The following is a 12,778-nucleotide window of genomic DNA, read 5'->3' on the forward strand; positions in this document are numbered from 1 at the left end:
TCCAGAAGCTCTAATCCTGTTAGGGAGCCAGCCGGTGAAGGTGGGGGATTTACCTCTGCTCTAGGCAGCACAATGCAGCATGGGTTTAAAAGGTAGATGTGGAAAATTCAACAGTGGCCCTGGCTTAGGTGCTTAGGTGGGAATAGGGATAAGGAAGTATCTGTGTGTGTGTGTGTGTGTGTGTGTGTGTGTGTGTGTGTGTAATACATGCAGAGTTCTTGTTTTTCTGTTTTTTGAACTTAAAAAAAATTTTTTTTAATGTTTATTTACTTTGGAGAGAGAGAGAGGGAGAGAAAGCGCAAGGGGGGGGAGGGGCAGAGAGAGAGGGAGACACAGAATCTGAAACAGGCTCCAGGCTCTGAGCAGTCAGCACAGAGCCCGACGCGGGGCTTGAACTCACAGACCATGAGATCGTGACCTGAGCCGAAGTCGGAGGCTCAACCGACTAAGCCCCCAGGTGCCCCTGAGTGCGGTATATTTTACGTGGTTTATAATGCTGGCATGCTGTGAACTGTTTAAACATCCAAGGAGAGTGCTGGCTAAGTAAATTACGTGCACCTGTGCAGTGGAATCCCTGCAGCCGTGGAAACCGGCCGCATCACCCTGGAGATGGGTTTCTAGCACATCGCAGGAGGTGCAGAAAACAGCCACGTATGAGTGTGTCCCACGTGCACTAGGAACTGTGCAGAAACACAAACTAACAGGTATACATGCTGCGGGTTGGCAGTGCTGACTCTCCGTAGCTGGAAACATAAGCATTGAAAACATTTTTGATTGCGTTTTCTGCAATCCTGCATTATTTGTAGTAGGTTTAAACAAACAAACAAACGATGCAGTCACTGTGTAACCAAAACCAAAACTATTTAGGAAATCGGTACAATGGTGTTCCTTGAACGTTGACCCCTTTTATGCAAGGGGTCACACGTTGGCAGCTGAACCTCACAGCAAACTTGGGGACGCTCATCACCATGAGAAGTTAAGGAACTGAGGTTTTGCAGCTTTAAGGCAGCCAGACCAGGGCCCCCAGGAGTGCGCGCGCCACCCCCCCCAAACCCTCCAGGCCCAAGGGCATGACCTCTCCCAGTGCATTTGGGCCAGGTCGCCCTTCCTCTCCCCCTGCAGGCTGCAAGACCGTGCACTACGACCTGGTCTTCCTCTTGGACACCTCCTCCAGCGTGGGCAAGGAGGACTTTGAGAAGGTGCGGCAGTGGGTGGCCAACCTGGTGGACACCTTCGAGGTGGGTCCCGAGCGCACCCGCGTGGGCGTGGTGCGCTACAGCGACCGGCCGGCCACGGCCTTCGAGCTGGGCCTCTTTGGCTCACGGGAGGAGGTCAAGGCGGCGGCGCGGCACCTGGCCTACCACGGCGGCAACACCAACACGGGCGATGCGCTGCGCTTCATCACGCGCCACAGCTTCTCGCCGCAGGCCGGCGGCCGCCCCGGGGACCGCGCCTTCAAGCAGGTGGCCATCCTCCTGACCGACGGCCGCAGCCAGGACCTGGTGATGGACGCCGCGGCCGCCGCCCACCGCGCGGGCATCCGCATCTTCGCCGTGGGCGTCGGGGCGGCGCTCAAGGAGGAGCTGGAGGAGATCGCCTCGGAGCCCAAGTCCGCACACGTCTTCCACGTGTCCGACTTCAACGCCATCGACAAGATCCGCGGCAAGCTGAGGCGCCGCCTGTGCGAAAGTGAGTGGGTGCGGGGGGCGGGGGTGCTGAACTGCTCAGCGGGGAGGGGTGGGGGGGCAGGTGGCAGGAGCAGGGGACAGGGGCCGAAGGCAGGGGCAGGGGGCAGGAGCAGGGGACAGGGGCTGGCGGCAGAGGCAGGGGCGCGTGTTGGGGCAGGGGCTGATGGCAGGCGCAGGCCGCAGTCCACCTGCCAGGGCTCAGTGACCAGGGAAAACCAGTTCGGCGCTGGAGGCGGGGCCCACACCCTGGCTCCTCCCCAGGCTCCGCCTCCAGGGCGCAGGCTGGATGGAAATTAAAATGGGGCTGGGTCCTCAGCCCTGCCCACCCTGAGAGACTTAGAGATGGTTAAATGCAAGGCAGTGGGATCTGCATTTCTGTGATGGGAACATATCTGCTACCTCCATGGCTGTTGAGGTCAGAGCCCTACACACAAAGCCCTCCCTAAGGCACATGGCAGGTGAAATATATGGGGCCCTCTCCTCTCCCCAGGGATTGCCTTGAGAGGTGGGCCAAGAAAATGGGCACAAGGCAGGTTCCTGTGACCCCCAGCCAGCCACTTACATGGTTGGGCACTGCTTATCTCAGAGGCCAAGTGCTGTTGACCTGGTGCCCTGAGATAACCCGAGGTTGTCTGGAATCTGTTGGCTGTGGCTGGGGATGGGGGATGGGGGAGGTTGGGCAGCAGGCAGGGATCTGACCCTGAAGGCTGACCTCCAACATCCTTGTTGGATAATTCTCAGGACAGCCTCCCCCAAAGGACAGGAAGGGAGAAGTGGGTTTTCCGTGCACTGGCCTGTGTCCAGCTTCTGTTCTGCCTGATGCATTGGGGTGATATTTGTCCTTCCTGGGTCATGACCAGTGTTTGGTACCCATCCCCCCTCCCTCCCCCACCCCCAGCCTCCAGGACCAGCAGGTGGGGGCTGGGAGCAGAGTCCCAGCCTCTGTTTTGCTGACTACTTCCAGGGACTGAGAACGTCACCCCTTGTCAGGGACAGGGAAGCCTTGGGGTTGGGGCCAGCGGTGGGAGCAGCTGGCCATGACTTGGGAGAGCCATGAGGGTCTGCTCCCAGGAAGGGGCCTGGCCTGCAGCCCTGTGAGAAAACAGCTAAGCTGTGTCTGAAACAGAACGCCCTCGGGCCCTTTACCTTTCTGTGACTCTTTCCTCTGTTGGCCCTGCTCTACTTAATCTCCACTCACTTATTCCTAGATACATGTTAGAGATCTAGTGTGTGTGGGTCCTTGTGCTGATTTCTGGGCCTGTAGACAAAGAGAAGACAAAGCCCCTGCCCTTGGAGTGTTCATAGTCTAGATGGCAAAAAAAGACGCATAAAAAGGGATTTAATACAGTGGGGGTGACCTTAATAAACGTGCCACAGAATTTCAGGGGGTCCTACTGTGTTTGTGCTCGGTGATGACCCTGAGAATGAGGGAGGACTTCCTGGAGGAGGTGACACTTAGACCATTTAGCAGGACATGCCTGAGCTGTAGGATGAGGGATTGAGGGGTGGTATGATGCAGTCTGTGAACAATCATGGACCTGTATTGCCGTGGTAAAGGAGGGAACTCGGGTTGGTGGTTTTGTATGATTGTCCGACTCTCAGTAAAGGAGGGCCTTGTGTGCTCAGATGGATTGTGGAAGGGTTTTGTGCAGGAGTGTGACACAGTCAGATAGGAGACCCTTTGTAGGACTGTTGGAGAAATTCAGGGACAAACGGTGCTGGGCATAGATGGAGCATGAGGACTACACCCATTCCACAGATGAGGAGATTGATGCCCTGAGTGCCAAGTGAAGGAAACCTGTGCAGTAGTGTAGAAGGCGTCGGCCATGGACTTTCCCTTGACCCGCATTGCAACCACGCACATCATGGCGATCTTTACACAGCATGCAGCCTGCTAGGCTCCCGGAAGGGGCAGCTGCTAGGCCTGTAGCAGCAGCCAGACGGGGAGATCCAGCCAGGATGGGAAAGAGCAGGGAGGCAGGAGAGGCAGTGTGGTAGGGCCAGGGCTCAGGACTGACCTCTGAGCTGACGAGAGTCAGGCCCAGCCGGGAGGCCGAAGTCCCACGTGGTGGCTCATGGGTGCTCCTCTAGACCCTGCCCACTGGCATTGTGTCTTCCTGCCGGCCTCGGTCCAGACTGGTTCTCGAGTTGGGCCAAGCAGAATGTAGATTCTGAAGAACTTCCATGCCTGGGGGTTGGTTCTGGGAATGGTGAGGACAGCCCCAGAGAGGCCAAGTCACTGAGCTGTGCTCCCCAGTTAAAGCAGGGCTGGGGATGGAATCCGGGCTTCAGCCTCCACGCGCTGGCCGCCCCCCACCAGGCCCCGGGGCTCAGGTTGCGCCATCGCTGACCTCGGTTCTGAGTCGAGGACAGCGTTCCGCTTACAGGCAGTAGAGGACCCCACTCTAATGGGCTTGGGGAATAAAGCAGATTGACCTCACACACGACAGAAAGGCCAGAGGTCAGATGGGCTTGAGTGATGAGACCAGGCCTCGCTCAGCTCCTGCCGTTTCTAGGTTCTTTCTTGGCCTAACCCCGTTCTTGGTAGCCTTTTGTATCTGGGTCCTGGCACGGATGGCTCACTGAAGAGGGGTGGGGTCGGTGAGGGATACTGAGGCCCTGAGAATGGGCAGCGAGGGGAACTGGCTGATGGCAAGGGCGGAGGTGTGTCCAGACCCCCGTGGGGGGAGGAGGCCGTGTGACAGGAGCCGAAGTCCCCTCAGGGAAGGCACCTGCTGCCTCAGCTATGGCCTAGAGGGAGCAGGAAGGAAGCCCCCACCCGCCCTCTGTCCCTCCCCTCGTCTCCCCTCCTCCCCTGGCCTGAGCCTGTCTGACGGCAACCAACAAGGGGCCCAGGTGATGGCGTCATAGTAGCGAAGGAGGGGAAAACAGGTGTGTGGGGGGGGGCACATGGGGCTACCTGTGGAGAATCGTAGGGCCATGTGAGACTCCAGCCCCAGGACAGACAAGACTGGGGCCCAGTGTGCCTGGATTTGGTCTGACAGAGAAGTGTGGGCCTGAGACTCTCCCCAGACCAAAACTGTAGCTCCAGAGTGGAAGGAGGCTGACTGGGGCCTAAACTACATGACCCTGTCCTCGTTTCCATCCCCACCCCCCTCAAGAGAGGATGTGTGACCCATGCAGGGAAACAGGGGCCCTGTAACCAAGAGAAGTGGACACTGATGCTGGCCAGCCGGGGACAGCACATATTCCCCATGACAATGCTCAGAAAACTCACAGTGGCCGGGGTCCTCCAAATGCCTGAACAGACGGAAGATTTAAGTTATGCTCAGCTGTCTGGAGGGAATCTGCTTTTGTAAATACAGATGTAAGCTGACTAGGGCCTGGTCTATTCTGGTGATGAATGAAACAAAATCCCCTTACAATTGCTTCAATTAGAAACAAAGCAAAATAAAATAAGATAGCTAACAGTAAGATACCAAACCGCATCGAGTAAGATTAAATCCAGGAGCATCACAAAATCCAAATGACCAGAAGTCCCTGGGCACAGAGGAGATGCCTTTGGGTGACTTCGGAACTCAAATAGGAGCTGTTCTGAATAGGGGCTTTGCACTGATGATCTGGAAATTCGCAGACTAACGGCGTGGGGTTTTTGGTGTAGTGATCATTCAGTTGGATCCGACCTACTCATTCATTCATTCGGCAACCACACGCTGAGTGATTCCTCCTTTGGGGGACATGCCAAGGGCCAGGATGCGGTGATGGATCGGACATTCTTTTTTGTCCTTGGGGACCTTTTGTCTCCTTGAGACGGCAGGAAAGTGGCGGCTAATTACACGATGGAGTGTGGACACTGTTACCACGTGCAATTTCATGTGTCTGGTAGTTTATCTGCCCGGGGTCTGTCTTCACACACAAGAATAAGCTTGACGAGGGCAAACTCTGTTCCTTGTGGTTTCCGAGTGCCCGGAACAGAGCCCGGGAAGTCGAAGGAGCCGCCTAGACCTAAGGGTGGAGACTGGCAGTTAGTTCTATGTTTGCTGTTGTGATATGCATGTTAGAAGTACTGCCCTCTTCCAAATGCAAAGAATAAGAATATTCGGCAAACCCGACATCATTCCCAAAAAGAACTGAAATATTGAACTCACCCGTATTTTGGCGAGCAGAGACAAACGGTTGGATTTTGAAGGCTGATGAAGGTCTGGAAAAGGCGGGCTGGCTTGGATGGGCTAAATCATGCCAACGATGCCACCCGGCTTCGTCGAGTGGGACAGACCCAACGCCACCGGAGGTGAACGAATGGAGCCAGGGTGTCTGTTGTTCCCTGAGCACCAGACGCTGATGCTGCTGCTGTTGATGGACTGAGGTCCAACTGCATCCAGAACCCATTTTCCCTCCAGCTTGGCCACAGATGGGAGGCAGGGTGGCTCTGAGGGACAGCAGGCTCCCCGGGGCTGCCCTTCAGAGGGGAAGATGAACCTTAGGTCGTGCACAGGGGGTGAGGGGCCAGTGTCTGCAGCCCTAAGGCAGCACAGGTTGGGGTCTGTGAGCCGTGGCTGGTCTGGTCTGGAAGCCCAGCTGAGAGGGACCAGGTGAGTCGAGGAGGGGGCAGTGCGGGAACAGGAGGGGACCTGAGACGGACAGAACATCTCTGGGGTGGTGGTTTCAGAAGCTACTCTGTCCCAAGTGTCCCTAGCCACCTATGGACCTGACCTGTTTTTCTCGGGATCTCGAGATGCCTTTGTTCAACACTCTGCTAAGAGCTGCATTCGAATTCCAGCCTGCTATCCTGCCACCTAGGTCACGGCTGCAAATAGGATACTTCGCGCTGCTAATTCATTTGTTCCAACGTGTTTACAACTTAACCCTGTGCTCACATCCACCGTCAGAGTTCACGTGTGCCACACACACCCAGTGCTGGCTTGCACTGTGACTGCCCCTGAGTGTCCGTGATGACTGGGTCAGAGTCACTCCCCAGGGTGGCCCGGCAGGCAAGGAGGAGATCTGGGAGTTTACCCCCAGTTCTGTCTGACCCAGGTCCCGAGTCCTTTCCAGGCAGTTGTGGTGTTTAGGGAGCATCTTTAAATCGCCATGTCATTAATGTCTCCCGAAATTCCCAACACAGATCTCCTGGCTCTCCCTATGCTGTGGGCAGCACTGAGGCACAGGGGGCCTGCATGGCTCGTCAGGGGGTCACAGGGAGATGTGACCGTGTCCACCGCCGTGAGTCAGGCCTGCCAGGCCGCCCCTCTGTGATCCTTTGGATTTCTGATGCTGAACGGTGCTGGTTCCTGCTGCAGGCCTGGCTCACATGGGGACCAGTGGCTGTTTGCTGAGCAAACGAGTAAAGCTAACAGTATGTGGCTCACTGTCCCCCCCGGCCTTGGGCGCATGCAGGGAGGTGCCTCCGTGTCGTGGCATCCGCTCCTGCCTCTGCGGCCTGACCGGGTTCCCAGGGGACTCAATCTCAGCCTGGCTTCCTGCAGTGTGTGGGGCGGAGGCTGCGGACGGGGCCCAACCCCAGAGCACTGGCTGTAATTAAGAGCTTTCTCCACCCCGGGCTCTGTCGTGGCCACAAAACAACCTTTATATAGCTTATCGGGTGGCGTGAGTGAGCCTGTGGAATGCCAGCTGGCCACAGCTGGACCCTCCTCCTCCTTCTATTTCGGGGACACTCGGTGGTGGTCCTCTCTCCCCTCTCCCATGAGCAGGAGCCTCTTTCCTGGGTCCTGTCTCTTAGCTCCCAGGCTGAGACCCTAGTGTGGGTTTCCCATGTTTCTGTGGTGCATTGTCATAGGACACGTGGTCACCCTGTCCCTGTCTGTCTCTTGTTGGTGTGTTTGTGCTTAGCTGTGTTGCTGTTCCAATGAGAGTCCAGACTCCTGGATATTATAGTTACCAATATGGTGGGAGGGGAGAGGCGGGGAGAGAGAGGGAGACTGACTTGTTTTGTGTGGCAGGGAGATTAATTTTATCGTTCCCCTGTGACTCTCACTGGAAAAATGTTGGCATCTGTACCCCAGCTCTACATTTAATCAGTGGGTGCCCCTGCTTTCGTTCTGTCCCCCCCGAGCCCGGCTCCCTGTGTGCAGGATGAGTGCCTCCTTACGCACTCCTTTGTCATGATGGGGCACAGGTTAGCCCCGCTGTGGGCACTGTGGCCATCGAAGGCTCACCTTGCTCTGTACTGTGCTCATCAACAGGCCATCGCCTTGTAAGTGAATTATTAGGTTCACTTGATAATTTGTTTTGTCCTTTTTTCTTTTTGTGGTGCATTTTCAGTAAACAACACAACTTAGTTACATAGTTAGGAATGGACTGGATGGACCTTTAAAGACACCACCTGACAACTGTGGATGTTTTAAGGACTCTACAGTATTGGGTTATTTTTTTCCTGACACATTGTAATGGATCCCCCGTTATCTCACAGACATTGTTCTGAGGCGCAGGGTTCCTCCTTGAATAAGACACCTGTGATTCTGCATATAGAGTGACATTCCTAGAGGAAGTCCCCTTGAGAAGAGAAGAATTGAGTTGAGCTTGGGATGGCAAGGATCAGTCCACGCCCAGAGCTCCAGGCAGAGGCAGCTGGGGTAGGTAGGCGTGCAGTCTGCGTGCTGGGGGGGGGGTTGTTACCCCCCATTTCAGGAGGTGGAAATTGAGGCTTCGTTTCCTGGCTTAACATTTCCAGGTGTGTGCAGTAGAAGGAGTCCAGCCACGAGTCTTCCCTTGGCCAGAAGTAGAGCCTGGAATACTCTGTCCCCTTGATGACCGGTAGTAATGCCCAAGAAAAGGGCTTTGGGTCAGCCGTTGGCATGCCTGGGTCACACATCCAGCTTGAATTTCTTTGGGCCTCATCTCCCTCTGGACCTGAGTGTTGTAGTCCTCAAAGAAGGCACAGACTGCTGGTGGCATTGACCCCAGTGACCACTTCCTTCTGACCACACTCCTGCCTCCATCCACATCCCTCTGCCTGCCCGGAGACTGGTGGTACCATCAAGGCACACACCACACACACACACTTGCACGTGCAAACCCTACGCACACACCACATACAATACACACACCACACATGCACACACACATCACGTGTCCACAACACAAAAACCACACAGACACGTGCACATCTATACACACACCACATACAACACAAACACCACACACACACACACACACACAGACATATATTCTCCTTCCCCAACACACACACACATGCACACACATCACACGTCCACAACACAAACACCATATGCACACCTATACACGCACTGCATACAACACAAACACAGAACACACACACACACACACACACACACACACACACACACACATATACACACAGATGTATATCCCCCTCCCCCAACACACACACGGGCATCTGGGAACGTGTGTGGCCTCAAGACCCAGCTTGTCCTCTGGATGGATCTGAAGGCCCGGGAGGAATCTGTGGCGGCATCAGCTGTGGGATTGGATGTCTGTGGCTTGGCCCTTGGGACCACATCAGCCTCAAGAAGCAATTCCGGCCGGGCCCGCCCTTTACCTACGGGTCATGGGGAGTTTCTCCTGGGAAAACTTGTGATCAGGGTCACTCCCTAGGAATTGTAATCGGACTGCCTAATTCTGATGATGTGCTGGGACATCTCATAAGAAAATTATGGGGAATGATGGAAAACTGAAGCCAGCCTTCAGTTATTTTTAATTTGCACACATCCGGGAAGGCGAGTGTCCCCAGCTGTGCCCAGCCAGGCCTGTGCCTGGAAAGGGTCCCTGGGAGCTGTTCAGTGTGTGCCCCTGCCTGACTGCTGTCTCTTCCTGAAACCAAGACCCACGTGTCAAAACTGGACATTCTGCCCGTAGCCCCTTAGGGCCAGGGAGTGTGTCCCACTGTGCTGGGGAAGGGGGGAGCGTGTGCTGTCACAGCCCCCACCCTCTGGACGGACCACCACTCACGTTATGTCTGGGTCCTGGCTTCTCACGATAGTGTAGTACTGTCTCCCTCGTGCTGGACTCCGCATGTGCCTGCATGTGTGTGCCCGAAGGCGGTTCCTCCAAGAGTGTGCTCAGGCAGGGCAGTTCCGCTTCGCTGGAGCTGGCGCTCGTCACGCCCAGCTCTGCCTCCCGCCCTCTGAAAAGTCAGGCCAGGTACCTAGCGTCTTTCCAGCCTCGTTCCGGCCGTACAGAGAGGATGCTGGCACCATTCCTACGCTGTGGAGTGTCGTGGGGGTCTTATGGATTGGACATAGGAAGCACTGGGCACAGTGGTGGCCATGAGCACATGCTATGCACTTTGCTTTTGCTACGCACACACATGTACACCCCCCACACATATGCACACATGCGTGTGCACAATTAGCTATATGCACATACAAATACATGTGTGTACACACATACAAGTATATGCACATGTGAATGCACACAAGTATATACATACACATATATGCACACATATGCACTCACGTATATGCACACAGGTATACACACGTGCGCACACGCATATTCATATACATATGCATATGTGCATGTGCACATATAGAAATGCAAATGTATCCACACATACACATATATACACACATGTATACATGCACAAATGTACGTGTGCATGCATATGCACTTACATACATGCAGGCATGCATGTACACACGTGCACACATGCATGCAAGTATATGCACGTGTGTGCGCACATGCACATACATACGTGTACATAAATGCACATGCATGTATATACGTACATGTGTGGAAACACGTGTGTGCACATATACACGTATGTGTGTGCATGTGAAATTTGTGTATGCATACATAATTTACATATAACACATATACAAATTTTATCTATGTATATGTGCACGTGTACATACACTATTTTCTGGAACAGTGATTGAGTTGATTACCTTTCACTTAGGGAGGTGTTCCTCAATCTTTCTTTTTTTTGTTGTTATGTCCCCTAAACGACTCTGTGTAAATGTTGCATTTTCCTCCCAATTGCCTCCTTCTCTGAGATTGAATACAAACAGTCTGTTTATGCTGCTTGAGGTTGGGTGGGCCCAAGCCATGGGATCTCTTTGACTTGCTCACCCCCTCCCTTAAGCAGTGTTTGCCCCTGGGAGGCAATATGGCCCCTGTGAGAAAGCATCGTTTCGGGTGGAGGGCAGGCGTCCGGGACGAGAATTCAGGGAAGGCCTGGGTTCGGATCCTGCCTTCTGTCCCTCGGGAGATGTGACTTTATAGTCTTCTCATTTAGCAGATGGGACTCAGATCTAAAAGCCTGGGTTAAGTCAGGTTTCTGTTTGGACAGATTACTTTCTTAAGCTTTAGTTTTCCCTGTTAGATGGAAATGGTAATAGTACCACCTACTCCCTAGAGCAGGGGGAATATGCACTTAAAAGGCCCCCTTTGGAGCTTGTACGCAGGGGACTCATAGTTTCTGCATTGCCTAGACCCTGATCTGAGGCAGGGGAACTGGAGTGGAATCCCAGCTCTGCCACCTGCCAGCTGGGGTCCCCTCAGCAAGGGCATCACCTCTCAGATACTTGATTTCCTCGTGTGTAAAATTGAGATGATATTTACCAATCTGGCAGCTCATTGACTGTGGTTCTTATTATCACGGTGTTATTGCACGATTTTTATGCAAAGCCTGTATGAAATAGAACTTGCCAAACATCAGAGTGCCCAAAGGTGACATGGCAGGATCTGAGCCCCCTGTCACAGGAAGGGAATCTAGCAGAATCTAGAAGTTCATGGATCCTGAGCTCTGTAATGGGCACCGGCCCATTCAGGAAGGCAAGACTACAGCCCGCAGAGCAAATCTGCCCAGGCACCAGTTTTTCAAATTAAGTTTTGCTGGAATATGGCTTGCCAGCCTGTTCACATATTGTCTGTGGCTGTGTTCCCACCACAGCCTCGAGCTGATCAGTTGTGACAGAGAGCGCATGACCCACAAAGGCTATTTGCACTCTGGCCCTTTACAGAAGAAGTTTGCTGACCCCTGACAGTGTGTTCTGAGACGATGGCTGGGAATCCGAAGTCACTGTCACTAAGTCTTCTGTGACCCTGAGTAGGATATTTTATGGAGGCCTCAGTTTCCTCCTTGGGTGTTGAATGGGGTGAGTGGGATTCCCCTTAGAGGCTCCCTCTCCTCTAGCACAGTCAATGGTCATTCTACCCCCATGTGTGCAGCTGCGTTATGGATCCCTGCTCTGTTTGTCATTTTTAGGGGTCACCCAAGATCCTTAAGAAAGCCTCCTACCTTCCCTGGCCTCAGACAAGGATTCCCATCCCAACTGGACTGGACAGGGCCCTGGGTCAGATGCCAATCAGTGTCCTCCCCATGGCACTGACTTGCCACAGGGCTTTGTGCCAGCCACAGCACCCCTTGTCCCTGGTGCCGTCCCACGTAAGCACCCACATGGGCAAGACCATCTCATTTACTGGGGTCATGTCATGCCAGGCGCTTTAGAAGCTCACAGAGGTTGGACTACGTGTTTCACATGGTGGTTTTAGTTTAGAGTTGATACAGGGGTACAATCTAGTGGCCACAACTAAATTAGTACTACTTGCAAAATGTAAATATGCATACACACAGCCTCTCTATATATGTCTGTATAGGAATATGCATCCATATAATTAAATACATGGAGAAAGTGCAATTTTGAGAGCCTTTCACATCCTGCAGCTGACCTCGTCCTAGCTGAACTTAACTTCATACTTGTCAGAGAGCAAGTGGGACCCGGGGGTTACACAGCATCTAGGGGCTTTCCAAGAAGAGTTGGCTGAGTAATTGCAATGTTCACATTTAACTGGAAAGTGGAAGGAAATCTGCTGGTAAAGCAGGTTCTAGGTGACTTGTTTTGCTGTAAAACGTGTCTGTCTTTGTCCTTTTAATTATAGGCTCTGGTTTCTTTGAGTTCACCCACCTATCCCCCACCCCCACACAGACACACACACACACTAAGACACAGGGCACATGCATGTGCATGCACGCTACTCTGCTGTTTACCAGCTGTGTGGATTTGGGCAGGGGACTTAACCTCAATTTCCTCATCTGGAAACCAGCATGCAGAACTCTCCCGCGTAGGCACATTGCAGAGATTCTGTGAATGTCTGTCGAGTGTATGGCCTGAGTGAGTGTAGAG

The 12,778-nt window shown here is 53.7% G+C and overlaps 1 protein-coding gene across 6 annotated transcripts in view; it reads left to right on the top strand.

Annotated features, from left to right (window-relative positions):
* Window positions 1-12,778, top strand: part of COL22A1 (collagen type XXII alpha 1 chain) — a 259,422-nt gene that overhangs the window by 22,947 nt on the left and 223,697 nt on the right. For all 6 annotated transcript variants that reach the window (XM_053208097.1, XM_053208095.1, XM_027063837.2 and 3 more), the window contains one exon: window positions 1,123-1,689. In XM_053208097.1, the coding sequence (XP_053064072.1) occupies window positions 1,123-1,689 (567 nt within the window). The remainder of the gene's footprint in view (window positions 1-1,122; window positions 1,690-12,778) is intronic.

The sequence above is a fragment of the Acinonyx jubatus genome, chromosome F2 (genome assembly GCF_027475565.1).
Source record: "Acinonyx jubatus isolate Ajub_Pintada_27869175 chromosome F2, VMU_Ajub_asm_v1.0, whole genome shotgun sequence".
NCBI lineage: Eukaryota > Metazoa > Chordata > Mammalia > Carnivora > Felidae > Acinonyx > Acinonyx jubatus.